The sequence below is a fragment of the Fukomys damarensis genome, unplaced genomic scaffold (assembly GCF_012274545.1).
Source record: "Fukomys damarensis isolate Sample0158 unplaced genomic scaffold, DMR_v1.0_HiC HiC_scaffold_39, whole genome shotgun sequence".
Classification (NCBI taxonomy): domain Eukaryota; kingdom Metazoa; phylum Chordata; class Mammalia; order Rodentia; family Bathyergidae; genus Fukomys; species Fukomys damarensis.
The window spans coordinates 34,968,353-34,983,307 of NW_022900951.1; the positions used below are offsets into that span (position 1 = coordinate 34,968,353).

The 14,955-nt window shown below is 50.8% G+C and overlaps 1 protein-coding gene across 7 annotated transcripts in view; it reads right to left on the reverse strand.

The window, feature by feature from the left end:
• Nucleotides 1-14,955, reverse strand: part of Bcor (BCL6 corepressor) — a 134,114-nt gene that overhangs the window by 2,310 nt on the left and 116,849 nt on the right. For 5 of the 7 annotated variants that reach the window (XM_010636212.3, XM_010636207.3, XM_010636210.3 and 2 more), the window contains 8 exons: nt 9,947-10,213; nt 9,237-9,584; nt 8,393-8,718; nt 7,901-8,155; nt 3,036-3,202; nt 1,658-1,803; nt 724-801; nt 381-537 (listed from right to left, as the gene is read on the reverse strand). In XM_010636212.3, coding sequence (XP_010634514.1) covers nt 381-537; nt 724-801; nt 1,658-1,803; nt 3,036-3,202; nt 7,901-8,155; nt 8,393-8,718; nt 9,237-9,584; nt 9,947-10,213 — 1,744 coding nt within the window. The remainder of the gene's footprint in view (nt 1-380; nt 538-723; nt 802-1,657; nt 1,804-3,035; nt 3,203-7,900; nt 8,156-8,392; nt 8,719-9,236; nt 9,585-9,946; nt 10,214-14,955) is intronic. The other 2 variants (XM_010636214.3, XM_010636213.3) reach the window with 1 other exon arrangement.

The window sequence follows — 14,955 nt, forward strand, 5'->3', positions numbered from 1 at the left end:
CATAGGGAAACTGTTTAGGAAAAAAAAAAAAAAAAAAAAGATCCCTAACATTACACGTGGTGACTGTCCTATCCTCATACGAGAAGTGTGTGTGTGTTCAGGACACCTCATACGCCATGCCCAAGAAGGCCCTTCCTGGTGTTCGGTGATCGAAGTATCCAGCACGGACTTCCATGGTGACTCAGGCCTTACCTGACCCCGCTAGGTACAACCGAAATTCGTGTGTACAGACCCGTTCTGAAGATCTACTGCATTATGTGGGTTTAGTGAACACATAAGAGTTCTCTCGCCCACCCCCATCTGTATCAAGGGGCTTTCTACCTCTTGCCACCCCCAGGAACAGTTCCGCTAGTTTTCAACCACATGACAGCCATGCTCACCCCTGAGCGACAGACACTTGGATGTTATAACACGGTAAAAGGGGGCTTTCAGAAAACTCGAATTCGAACATATCGCTGTAGGAGTCGTCGTCATCATCCTGGTCTTCAGGTCCCGGGGGGTTTGCTAAGACCTCATATCCACTTTCATCATCTGGCTCTAATGTAGGGCCAACGAGAGAGAGGAATCAGTGAGCTACAGCAAGATTTCAGACTCTCTAAATAATAAGATTCTTTCCCAACAGAGTCCTGATTCTAGCACCCACCACCCGTCTCCCTCGTGCACAGCAGACAACAATGTTCTAACCCGTTCGCTTCCCACTGAACTTAGAACAATACTGCTCACCGCACACAGAGCTGCCGTAGAACTCCCAAGAGCCACCGGAGTCATCGTCACTGCGGCCCTGTAGGTCATTTAAATAATCTGCAGAGAATTGGGTGGGTGAGTGGGGGAAACAAGATAAAACCTACTGTTGAGTACAAAAGGCTACTTTTGAGTAACCTTCCCTATTCAGGACCGGTTGGCTTGTGGGTTCCTGTCTTTCCCATCCTGTACATGACTGGTGCAATTCTCTGAAGTCCTATCTTCTGTATTATGTGACCAAAACCGCCCACAGCCTGCCGGCCTTCCCGAGGGACAGGCCACCCTGGTCCACCAAAATGGAGCTGGACTACCAAGCTAGAAACTTTTTCAGCCTTCATAGGCAGAAGTAAAGTAGCTTTCTATTATGGATCTCTTCTTTGATAAACTTAAGTTGCTACTCCCAGTAAGTGCCACTTAAGGTAAACAAGGGTGTGGCATTCTTTGCCACTAAGTGTCCAATAAGGAATTTAGCTGCAGGTGCTCGACACTCATGAAAACCTTGTGTTTCTGCTTTAGGGAGCTCATAATGCCTGGGGCTTAAAAGATGGGTCATCCTATGACCAATTACCAAGCAATCTAAATAATTTCATGTAAAGGCGGTTTGAGTCATTTTACCAGACTCATAATGTAAACCTAAGGAGCCATCTTAAGTGAAAACTGCATTTGTAGAAAACACAAGTAGTTTATGAAATCTATTAAAAATCAAGATGAAGAGCTCAATCTTGAAACTAGCCTTTGGATTTGTGCCCCATCATATCCAACTCTGAAGAATCTAGCCATCATCTAACTCCTCCTTTTGCAGTGCTAGAACCCAAGGCCTCACACACTCAAGGCAAGCACTCTATCTGAGCCCCAGCCCCAGCCCCAGCCCCAAACTAGCTTTCTGAGTAAGGTCATTCTTTGGACTTTGTCATACCTGTTAAAAACTTTTCCATAAGTTCGCTGTGCGTCATTTTCATGATGGTTCTACCCGAATATGTAGCCAGAGTAGGATCAGCACCATAGGAAAGAAGCAAGCGGACAATTTCCAAGTGGTCGTTCTCCACAGCATCATGCAGAGGTCTGCCAAGAGGCACAATGTGTTCAGCTTGTGCAGGTCACCCTCACCTCCCAGTCTTTTTCTGTGACAGGCTAAAATCAGGCACACGTCTCTCTGATGCTGACCCTCCTGGGTGCAGTGGATGTGCAATGTTGTTACCATGGTGGACAGAGGGCACTGTGATTGGTCCAAGGTCAAGCAATGAGTTATGTTCTTATTTCAACAGCTAACTCCTTACAGGGCCAGTACAAAGACTATTTCAGGTCTCACGTTGAAATGCAAGTCTATCTTAATCCTAGGCCTAAGGAGGAACTGAAGCCTAAAATGAAAATGTTTTGCCAAGTGTGGTGGTGCTCGCCTGTGATCCCAACAGTCGGGAGGCTGAGGCAGGAGGATCGCCAAGAGTTCAAGACAAGCCTGGGCTACATAGCCAGTTCAGGGCCAGCCTGAACTACAAAGGGAGACCCTATTTCAAAAAACCACAAGAAGAAAAAAGAAAAGAAAAGGTTTTCAGTAAATTTAAGTGGTGACAGAACATGTGAAGATAACTTACAGGGATTTTTAAAAATTCCATCATTATGGAAGCCAACGCAACGTGCAACTATTATACTATGGCAGGCGGGGGCGGGGGCGGGCTCTGGCTTCACCTAAGTATGGAGAGATGTGGTTAGCAGAGACTCCTGAAACCAGAATGGAGCACCTGAAACCAGAATGCACACCAAAGGCATCCTGAAGGAGTCCTGTTTGCAACACGTGACAGACCCCACAGGGTTTATGACTGTCAGAACAACCCTAGTGCCCCGCCTCCACACCACACCTCTGAAGATGTTCACGCTCAGACCTGGGTCTCTGACCAATAAACTGAGGTCGGGGAGGGGGGCGGCTAGGGCATAGGTGGGGACAGCAGGGCCTGCAGAACCAGTGGGAGAGGAGCAGTTGGTCTTCTGTGTATCCTCCAGAGCCTTTCAGTCACATGTAGTTTAAAATGGGATTTCATAGATGGTGGTAAACAGTTCGGGGTAACACCCTGATCACTCATACAGCTCTTGACATTTTCAGAGGCTTTGGTCCACAGAAGAACTGCAGGATGGGCCAAGACTGGGAGCGTTATGTCTAAAACTGCCAGAGAGGTCGGTGACTCAGTTTTAGAACTGAACCAACCTGATTCACTCTATTCTTCCTGAGGTTCCCGCATACCTGAGCCATGGCCAGGACCCTGAAAGGGGCCAGCCTAAGAGCAAGGCATACCACTGACCTGGTTCCATCTTGGGCACTGCAGTTGACATCAGCACCATACTCAAGGAGGTGTCGAACGATATTGAGCCATCCCCTAGCACAAGCCTCGTGCAGGGCACAGTAACCTGCATTGTCACGATGATTGACATCACAAATCTTGTTCTCCAGGCAGTACAAGACCACTTCCTGTGGGGAGGGGCCAGGGAAATGCCAGTGGATCAGAACTCAACAACAACATAAAGGCAACTTCTTAAGAGGTCCACTGTGAACTTGAGAACCCACTGTGGCTTGGTGGATGTCTTGGTGAGGGGCAAATGAGTGTGTGAAGGACTTGGTGATGTGGACAGTGTCCCAGGTCCTGCAGCCCGGTGACAGACTGAAACCTGTTTTTGCAGACCCAGCTGCCTGGTCCTGGGCCACTTTTGCTTCAGCTTCTCCAACCTCCATCTCTTCCTCTAGAGGACTGTGGTGGGACCTGCAGAGGACTGTGAAGAAAGTGAGAACAGACAGGGCCACAAAAACCTGGCAGTGGGAGGACAGAGCACTTCAAGGTACAAGGCACGCTCATCTGATCAGTGAATGCCAGCCTGGGCCAATGGAAGGATGACCCGCATGGAGGAAGAAACTGGATGAGCGGGAAAACACCCTTCAACTCAGGAAGTCAGCCAGGGATTCAAGTCCCTGGGATATATCAGGAGGCGGAGCCAGGGCAGTGAATAGAGCTCCAGAGAAGGCGGCGGGGGGGGGGGCCTGTAATCCCAGACACTGCCAAGTTCGAGGCCAGCCTTAGCAATTTAGGGAGCTTTTGTCTCAAAATAAAAAACACAATAAGCTGAGGCTATAGCGTGGTGATAGATCACTTGCCTAGTACTGGATTCAAACCTAGTACTTGCAAAAACAAGGGGGTGGGGGTGCAGGAGGGATACAGAAGGAGAGGGGATGTGCTTTTCTGAGTATCATCATCATCAAAAGATGACAGAGGATGAGGGTGCAGCTCAATTAGGGCCCTTGCCTTGCATGTTCAAGGCCCTAGAATTCATCCCCAGCACTATAAAAAACAATAAAGAGAATTGACACAATAGCCTCGACTCCTCCCCTGCCCCTTTTCTACCTGACTTTCCACCCCACTCTGGGCTGAATCAATATAATATTCTCATATTTACCTAAGTTAATGATGAGAATCTGACAGACCACATATGGTAGGCCTGCACATTTCAGACACAAAATAAAACAAGTCCCTCCTTCCCCCGCTTGCAGAACGTGTTCTGTGTCAACAGTCCGCATGGGAATCACTGTTATTAATCTTACTTCTTTGGTGTGTTAAAATATTAATATGAACCATCCCTAGTAAGCAGAGCAGTAATTTATTCAATGTTTTATTACCTTGATTAAGAGTTTTCAAACACATAGAATAGTATCTGCCACCACAAAACAGGCTACACTGTTTTCGTACAAGTCATGCCTAGTACAGAGCTGTCAGGCTTCGACAAGGGGGTGGGGGTGGGGACCCGCAGCCTGTGGGTCACACAGTGAGCCTTCCTTTCAGGGAACTCATCTGTGAAACCTAAACAGGCCTCATTCTGGCCACCCAGAGATGTGAGATGGGTCTGAACGACCTGTACCCTTTCTGTGACAGGTCAGTGAGAGGTGCACATTCGCCTGAGGCCGACTAGAATGTTCCACATGCCTCCCCCCAAAGAACCCTTGGCTCCACAATGGTAAACCTGCCCATCCATACCCTGTTGCTTCAGGTTACTGCTGCAGTTCCCTTCCAAAACAAGGGCAGCAAGTGAAAAGGCATGCCCACAGAAGCGTTTCTTCCTTCAGGTCCTAACCTGCCAGAAAGCCCACAATCCTCTGAGCTCCCAGGCCACCTGCCCGGAGCACTGGTATCCAGGATACCGCATGAAGCCGCTGCTCTTTTAGCAGGCCCTCACTAGCCAGCCTCGAGTGGACGGCTGCAAACTAATGAGTAGTGTGCCCCAGCCAGAGGTCCGGTCACGTGACTCTGGGATCAGCTCTGAGAGCCACCAACTGCTGTGCACAGATCAATTTACTCGGATCCCGGTGGCCTGCCTGGTGTCCTCTCGACTCAGGGTTTATTTGTTCTGACAATTACGGCCTTCACCTGGAAACCTTCATCGCTACTAGGGCTGATATGAGAGAGCGTGGAAACGAAGGGATGCAGAGGTGGAGGGGTAATTTCCTGGAGGATGGCAGGAAAGGTGACAGCAACCCACCCACCAGAGCCATGGCCCATCCCAACTCAACACTGCCCACGCCTCAGGAGAATAGCCCCTGTTATCTCCCTGGTGGCTGGAGGAAGGAGGAGGACTAGGAACGAAGATGGTAGTGCCATGCATTCTTGCTTGGCAAAGTGAGGCCCACAGCGGTTAACCCTAGGTTCAATTAACCCAAGTGTTAGACCTGTCACTCAGGTTTTCTGGGACCCAGTCCTCTGGGAAGACTCAAAGACCCAATCAAGGACCCCAGCTAGGGGGCTGAGATCCATGTGGGCTGATGACCCTGGCTAGGGTGGGGTCGGGGACACTTAAATATGGTGACCACCATCATCAAAAAGAGAATGTTGATAATGACAGACAAATATGCATATCCGATACATTTCTTGATTGATTTTCTACATTAGAAATGGGAGCGTTTGAAGGACAGCCCACTCATTCCCAAACAAAATCAAACTGTTTTTGTTGGATAATTCTCTGTTAAGCGGCTATAAGCCGAATGCCATTAACTGCAAAATGTAACCATAAAGGCCATAAACCCGACATTGTTAATTAATTAAATGCCTCATTAACTTTTTTAAAAACATGATTTATTCAATTCATAGAAAATTTAACCATCACCACTAAACGCACAAGCATGTGGTTGCACGTTGGCATTTTCGCCTCAGAAACAGAAGCCTCCCTAAGCAGGAAGGAAGGTTCAAGTGTACTGAGCTTTTCAGGCAGTCTATTTAAGACTGATCTGAAGATGGGGTGTTTCCATACTTCAAGAACCAGGTTAGCACAAAACAAAGCTCAAACAGCCTTTCGAGTGCACGTGGTATCTTTACCGTAGCAGGAAACAAGGGCAAAGACTAACTTCTGGAAAACTCACCCAAATCTATACTTTCAAATGGCACCTTACTAGGGATAAGCAAAGTGTCCTTCCACTTTACAATGTTTCTTTCAATTGCCACATCTGAAAGGCTCATCATCCCAACATTTTGCATTCTGCCTGACAAAATCCCAAAAAGGTGAATTCTCAGTGAAAATTTTTTATCTAGTAGTTATAACACCAAACTTAGTGACCGGTGAAATTTACATTTGAAATGAAGAAAAGGTTTGTCCTTATATAAAAATTTATGAGGCCATGATAGGCCTGAGAGCCTAAAAAGTGTATAGATCATCTGCTCCTTGCTCCAGGCCTCAGGCCCACTGTCAGTAAGAAAACTTCCAAAGAAAGACCCACAGGGTCTTTTAACATTTGAGATCCTGGTTACAAGGGGGTGAGACTGGCAGACATGACACGAAGACCCAAGGCCAGGCCAAGGAACGCCCCCCGCCAGCTGCTTACTGGAAGCACAAGTCCTCCGTCAGTAGCAGGCAGCCCTATAGGCGGAAGGGAGCCCTGGCTCACTGTATCTCCCCTCTGTCTTCCCAGTGCTGCCGCTCGAAGGTTGTGGGAAGCCAACTGCATGCCACTTGGAGTCAATTCACAGGTAAGCAAGCTAATTACCAAATCCTTCCAGAGACTTCTCTCCAAGATATTTCAGAGACCCCCAAGAGACATGCTTGAAACCATGGCATACACGGCCCAAAACACCTTGTTAGTGTTTTAAAAAACTGTCCCAGAGGTGAGAGCCAGCACCCAACCTCAGACTCATGAGGCTGTAGTGGGTGGGCTCTGGTTCGAGGGGAGGCTGGTGGCTGGGTGGTCCCACTTGGATGGGCACAAGGCCCAGTGGCCAGCAGTAGGGTCAGGGTGTAGAAGCCAGCATGCCTGCCACCTCTCTCTCCTTCAGGGCACCACACCACACTAAGCCTCACTGCATTCTCACCATCCAGCATATGCCTTAGCTCCAAGGGTCATTACATGACAATTCCAAGCACTAAGTGCGTGGTGGGCTCACAGGAGCAGAAGGAGTGATATCTCCAGGAGGGTTTGAACTGGAGGAAGAGCCACTCTAATGGGCCCCGGTCCTGGGGGGAGCTGGGCTTTGGAGTCTTTTTTGCTGCATCATTTATCCAAGTCACTTAACACCCCTGGACTCGGTTTCTTCATCTAAAAGCAGGATGATACCAGTTACTGCCACACACAGAAGGGTGAAATGAGTTGCTCTGGATAATGTGGCTTAGAAAAGGTACATCGCCCAGCACTCTGTGTGAGCTTACGGGGACCATGCAAAGGTGGGGAGCTACCTTCCCCTCTCTCAGCAAGAGCACCCTGTAGCCCAACCCCACCCCTCCACCTGCAATACCACAAACACGCCAAAATAGCGATGGTCGATTCTCTCCCCTTTGCTAATCAGGATCCAAGTGGACTCATTAAAATTCACCCAGCTGCCAAGCCCTGGGTTAAGTCAGACTTTCTATCACAGATAAGTAAGCGAGACTGGAGGAGGCCAGAACAGCCTACCTGCCTGGACACGAACTGAACACCAGAGAGGAGGCTTTTCTTTTCATACTGAGGCTGAACACTGAACGAGCCACTAGAGACAGCAGCCGGAGCGGGGCTGACACAAACGTCCTGCTGGGTCGCAGCAGAGGTGGAGGGGCTGGGCTCCACTCTCAGAGCCCCAGCTAGCGCTGCCACCCCACTGGCAAGGGCGGCTGGCAGCTTTGGCAGCCTCAGCACTTTGAGTGCGCAGCCCACAAGGACACTCACCTCGTAGCCGAGCCGGGCCGCTCGCTGCAGCAAGGTCTCACCAGCGTTCTTATTGACAATAAGTCTCCGAGCTTCGGGTGGCATGGGGCGGGACTGGGTAGCCTCTTGAGGGGAACTTGCCCGTGGCAGCTGTGTGGACTGGGAGGCTGGTACCAACTGTTGTAAGCGGTCGAAGGGCTTTGACTCCTGCTTGGCTGGTGACAGATCATAGTCGGAACTGGGCTCGGGCCGCTTTCGGAATCTCCGGACAGTTACCTGTCAGACCAGGCAGTACACACCAGTTAAGGTAGTCCCTTCTGACAAGTCTCCTCTTTCCCTTCTCCCTAAGTGACACTTTTTTTTGGGGGGGGGGCTATCAAAGCGTGAGGGGAAGGAATTTCATTCTTACTAGTTTGAAACTTTCAAACATGCACCTCGAGGAAGGACAGGAGTGGCATGTGAGGGGGATCCAGAAAAAGGAGAGCCCGGTGGGGATGCAGGGTCAGGAGGTACCTTGCCGTCAGTGTTCTCCACGTAGTAGTCCCCTGTCAGCGACAAGCTGCGCCTGGGCTCCTGAGGTAACAAGTGCTTGGTTTTGCACAGTCTCTTCCCGGATGGCTTCTCGCTGCTGTCGGTGTATTTCTGCGGCAGGGAGGCAGCCTGGCAGTCCTCTTCTTCGTCTGTGCACAGCACATCTGTCTTCTGGCTTTCTTTAATTTTCTGCTGTTTGGCAGGCTGCCTTGAGGCTGGCGTGCAGCTTGGCTGAGTCTGCTTTTTGCCGCTTGCATTGGTGGATGAAAGGCTCTTCATGGGCGGAGAGCCGGCGAACACAGGCAAGCCTAAATCCGGCGGGGGGCGGGCAGGCGGAGGAGGGGGAGACGGAGCAGGCGTTACACAGTTGTAGCCAGTGCAGGAAGAAAAGCCCATTGTTAGCCCTGATCACTGGAGCGGCTTCAGTTTTTAAAGATATACCAATTATGTTTTCAAAGCATCAATATTTTAATTATCCCACATTCAAACGGCAAATAAGTTAACTCACAAAATGCCAAGTGGCAAGTTTCTTGAAAGGGCCAGGGTTAGAGGACTGAAGCCAGCTCCCCTGCTCTCCCGCCCCTACCCCACTGGGCTGGGGTGGACTTGGTGACCAGACACAGTCTGGACTGGAAGGAGGCCCTGGTGAGGCCCCAGGGAAGCGCTTTCCTGCCCAGTGCTGGGCTGGAAGTAGGAAGGAAGTGGGGAGGGCACAGGCAAGGGAGTGTGCAGGAACAGCAAAAGAACTCCTGCCTGCCACATCCTACTTCTATGGCCCAGGTCTCCAGGAGCCCAGTGGTCAGCCAAGGGGGTGGCCTCTGCGTACCTTGTTCAATGTCACTGGATTTGAAGGACTCTTCTGACCAGCCTCTGTTGCCTTTGGCCTCTGCCCTTTTCCTGCCGGCGGCTTTCTCCTCGGTGATGTTATTCCCCTGGGCTGTGACCTCAGGCTGAACTGCCTGGGCCACTTCCTTCCGGCTTTGGCGGCCAGGTTTGCTCTCTGCGGCTGACACCTGCTGCTCCCACCGTTCTCTAAGGTGCAGCAAGTGGCGTTGTTTTTTAGGATGGAGCCCTGTTAATTCAATGCACACCTTCAGGTTGGTCAGCTCACTATAATGTGGGTCTTCTAAGTGGTTAGAGGAACTGTTTGTCATTTCCCTCTCAGGCCAGTCATCTAATGGAGAAATAACTACAAATTAATCAAAAAGCCCCCTGGGGGTGGGAAGAACAAACTGTCTTACACATCACTAATGGGGTGGGGGAGGGAAGGGGGTGCGGTCGCTGTCTCTGCTGGCGCAGGTCACCTGTTTGTCTTTGGCCATCTCTGGGAGGAAGGAGGTGGGAGCAACTTCCCGAGGCTCTGGGGAGGGATCAGGGGTGGGGGGTGTGGGAATGGCAAAGCTCTGCTGCTGTGCCCACTGCTCCCTCCCGAGCCTGTCTACAGGGCAGCGCGCCGCACATCCACACCTCCTGTCTGTCCGCCACGGCAGCATGCACAGGCCTCCCGAGCAGGCAGCTGAAGCCGGCCAGGCTCACCTTTAGAGACCCGTCTTCGCTTGGCTTTCAGTAGAGCGTCCTCTGGTAGCTCTTCCACGGTGGTCTCAGTGTGGTTGCTGTCACCTGAGACTTTGCGCTTCCTGTCCAGCCGGAGGGTGGGGCTGTGCTGCATGTCTGCAGCGGCCTCCTGCTCTGCGGGCGGCGGCTCGGTAGCAGGCTGCCGCTCCACGAAGTACTTCTCCACAGGAAGATCTTTGTCCTCCGGGGCTTCAAAGGGATCATGTTTGTTTCCAGCACTGTACTCACCTACAGGGAGGGAAGACAACAATACAGAATTGAAGGTCCAAAGTCTCCAGGAGAAGGCAGATTCTGGGAGCAAGTGGGACCCCCACACCCAAAACCGACCCTTCTCGGGAGACAGGGGTCCTCTCACTTTTTAGAAGCACAGAGCCCGGGGAAGCAGTGCTGTTCAAGGAAAGGACACAACCGAAAACATCAGCTAGCTCTGGAGAGTGAAGCCTATGTCAGATCCCTGCCTTCTCTTTCCTTTGCAGTGGGGGCATGAGGGTGCCAAGAAAGGAGGGGTGGGGCACCACCTCTAACCACGTCTATAAAAGCACGCCTCCTTTTGACAGTACTGGGGATTGAACCCAGGGCTCACACATATTATGCAAGCATGCTACCCACAGAGCTACATTCTCAGTCCTCGAAAGCTAAGGGCTCTTGCCTCTCTCAGCAGCGAGACCAATCCAGCCAGGGTGGACCACAAACCTCTCTGGGAATGTTTGCTGAGATCATTGTTTGGAAATTCACGGAAAGAGTAAAGAGACCAAATATTCCCCTTTAAATGTCATCTACAGAAGAGATGACACCAATGTTCACTTGGGTCAACAGGGGAGATGAAGAAGAAAGAGGGAACCAGAAGCAGGGCTGACAAAAGGAGGCCTAGGTGCTCCATGGCAGGAGGAAGCTGGGAGAGGGGCCTGTACAGCTAGGACAAAGGGTCCCAACACATGCACAAGTTCAGAGAAGCTTCAAGGGCTCAAGCTGATGGCTGAACAGGAAATGCCCACTGCTGAATCAAGGGGCTGCTCCCACTTCCCGTTCCAAGTTAGGGGACCCCCAAGGACATTCTGGTTACCTACGAGGCACTCCACCTTCTCACACATAAGCATCTAAGACAAAACTCCACCGATGTTTATAGTTCTGTGTATCTTTCCCAGCCAGGCCAGCACTTGCAAAACTGCCCATTCCAGCCCCCTGGGCCGCTTCTGCTCCCTGTACTTGGCCTAGTATCAACCGGCTGGGGTGCAGGGGACTTTGCCTTGAATAGGCTCAGCCCAATGTTACCTCCTACTTTTGATCAAGCCCAAGATATAGCTCATTGACTGTGACTGCTCTGCTATTATATTTTCCAATATGCAACAAAATATCAATGCTAGCTATGTAATGACCACCGTAAGGGTAAGGTGTTCATCCTTGGCCCACTAAAATGACCCTGCACATCCCCAAGGGTGTGAGTCTGGTGTCTAGGTAGTGCCAAGCTGTGCCACACAAGTCACTTTCTAGATTAAATGATAAGCATGCATCTCACAGGTCAATCTCATCTCTCCCTTCGCCCATTTCAAATACCACTCCTACCTTCCCACGGGCCTGGCTGTGCCTTGTTGGCTTCTCTGGGGGCATTCCCAGCATTTAGTGGCAGTCAGCTGCAGGGCGAGCTTCATCTTGGCCTCAACTCGCCCATGCTCTCGATGGCAGAAAGGACCCACTCAACCTCCTCTTCAAGGGAGCCCCAAGGTGGTCCACGTGGGACCACATCTCCTCTGGCAGAGGAACAGCAGCACCTCCCAACCACTCCTCTCCATGAGGGTACACCGTACGGATGGGGGAGAGGAGCCCTGGATGCAGCAGCCAAGCCCTCCAGGGAATAAGTACCACTGCAGGTCTTTGTGGGTACACCTGACCCCAGGACACGGACCAAGTGAACCTCCCATCACAGCAGAGATTGACTACAAAGCTGGGTAGCAGCCAGAAGACAGGCAAAGCTGCCCAGACCTCTGGTCCAAGCTTACATGGCTGCAGACGGGGTGATCACTGTGCTTGCCTTGGCAGGGGACGATGAGAGGGTGGGCTATGGGGACTCATCATGCTGCTGTGTTACCCTCTTACCCACTCTGGGCTCCTTGGGCTGTAAAGTGGAACTATTACAGCCAGCCGCTAGAGGTGGGGGTGTTCAACTCAGGCAGAAGGGGAGCAGGGAAAAGGGAGAGGCAAGAGAAATGATGTATGCAGGACGCAATGATACTCAGACCAGCTGGAATTAGCACCAGGGTTTCTTTGTATTTGGCAGTATGGGTGCTGAACGCAGGGCCTTTGCACTGAGCTACCCCTCCTCCCGCGCTGGCCCTTTCATATGTTTTATTTTGAGACAGGGTCACAATAAATTGCCAATCTGCCCAAGCTAGGCTCAAAAACACTATCTTCCTGCCTCAGCCTCCCAGAATACTGGGATTACAGGCATGCTGTGCTACACCCAGGTGCACCTCTAGCAATTTTAAAAGTATACTCTCTCCCTTCTACCCTTTCACAGGGAAGATGATTCAAACCAGGTAGCTTCAAAGGAGAGTTGACTGAGTAATGTCACAATACTCTCCCCAGGGTTCCTAGGCAGAGCCTATCCAGTGTGGAGCCCTACCTAGGATGCACTGCACTGCCCTGCTCCCCTACCAGTAATACTCTCTCAACCCAGAGCATTTCAGATTTCACTTCCTCAGCCTATATCAAACCCAGGCAAGTTTCATGAAGCCATCTACATTTGTAACAGTCTCAACTTCTCAGAAGTATCTTTCTCTGGGAGGTTTTCCACTGAAGTTTTCAGCCTCTCTGCCAAATTCCCAATAGTGAAATGAGTTTATATCTTGCCTACGTGACCTTCTGCCAAAACTGCCACTATCTTCTGCCTTCAGAAAACCACCTAGCCAACTTGAAATCACTTATTTCATTGGCTGGAGTCAGGAGGTGGCGATCTAGGGGACCCATCTCCCTGCTCCTCACTGAACAGGGAATGTCCTCATGAGACAAGGTAACTGTCGTGCTATCTGTGTGTCTTCTGGGGTGGGAAGGGCTCCAGTTTCCCCCACTTCCTGCTCCCTCCCACTCCACAGGGTGCTTGTGGGTAAGGATGGGGAGCCTGCGCCTGTGCAGCCGACAGACTCCAGAGAGCACTGCCTGTTGTCTCCCATTGTAAACCACAATCAGGCACCCTCCACTGCTCAACCTGGGGTTCACTGAAATCCCATCGGCGCCAGCTCCCCATGGTGTAGCTTCTTTCTTCTCAGTTCTCAACGCTTCTCAAATGGAGTCCATCCTCCTTCCCCCATCCCCAAGTCTCTCTGGGTAAAAATTGCAATTCCCTTTAGTGAAGGACACGCAAGCCCTTACACTAGGGTGACCATCCACGAGCCAGTAATAACCCTGAAGAACACCCACCCTAACTGCCCAAGACATGCACGGCTGCCTGCACATTTGACCTCCTCCAATGAGGCTACTCCAGCTACTACCCTCGCAGGTTATCCTGCAGTGAAAAGTAAAGGGGCAGAGAGACAGAGCTCCTGACCAGAGTACGCCATCACTGCTGTTACACCGCCCGGGCCTTGTAAAGTCAGAGCTCATATGCCTCTGGTCACATCATCTAGGTAGATGTGGACATGGCTGCTTTGGTGGTGGTCTAACATTTTGTCCCTGCAGCATGAGCATCCCATAATTTATCATGGTTGTGCCATAGCACTACCTCATAGAAGCATCACCATGGCTACATTTACAAGTCACCGTGGCAAAAAAGCAAGTTCACCACTATTACAGCCTTGCCCAGTGTGCCCTAAACAAGATGAGGGGAGTTTGAGACCATTGGGGATGTGTGTGTGTGTGTGTGTGTGTGTGTGTGTGTGTGTGTGAGGATTGAACCTGAGATATCAAGTATGAACATCAGGCAGAGATATCATATGAACATCAGGCAAGTGCTCTACCAATGAGTCACACTCTCAGCCCTTTTTATGTTTTAATTTTGAGACAAGGTCTAGATAAGTTGTCCAGGCTTGATCCTCCTACCTCAGCTTCCACAGTGGCTGGGATTTGAGGTGCATACCACACCATACTAGTCTGACGGAGACTACTGAGAACCAATTCTCAGGATGTCAGTTCCCTCTGTAGGTAGCCCTACCATGCACAGAGAGGCTGACCCTGTTAGGCTTAGGACCTCTGCAGATGAGGCCCAGAACATCTCTCTCTCTAAAGTGTGCTGGTGCTCTCCCAGGGAAAGGGGGTTTCCTAAACCAGGAATCCAAGCCTGTCCAAGTGGCTGGCAACAGACACAGATGGCTACACATGCTCCAGAAAGAAAGGGCCAATACCTCCTGTCCCTCCCCACCCTCAAAATGCCACTGATGGATGATTCCCACCAATGAACTTTCAAGGGTGCAGTGCCTCCTGGCTCATTTGCTCCTTTTCCACAATGGACATTTTGACTTGACCGCCCATACTACAGAAGAGAGTAACGAACACTCTAGCCACAGCACTCTCAACTGCATTCATGCTTTTTTGTTTTTGTTTTTGTTTTGGTACCAGGGATCAAACTCGGGTCCTTGTTCTTTTGAGGCAGGCAGTGGAACCACGGAGCTAAATACCTGGCCCCATTCATGCTTTTTATACAAGTCCCTCCCAACAAAACACACCTGTCATCTCACCAGCCCCAGGGACTTCTGGGAGTGGAGAGCTACTTCAGAAAGACAAGGTACCCTTGCTGTGACCCTGCCCAGGCCAGCTGCCCTGTGTGCACAGCTTGACTCTCCCCCACAGTGACACCTGTGAAGAAACCTGAAGAGACCAGGCAAAGATGGGCCCAGATAGCCATGACTACCCAGCTAATCTGAAGCTGAATGGATCCAACAATTGCTGTCCCCTAGGTGAGGTCGTAGTAGCAGCAGCTAGGACAACTCCTTTAGGGTATTCCTCTTGGTCAACCAGAACCCCGAGGCCCCAGAGGGTCC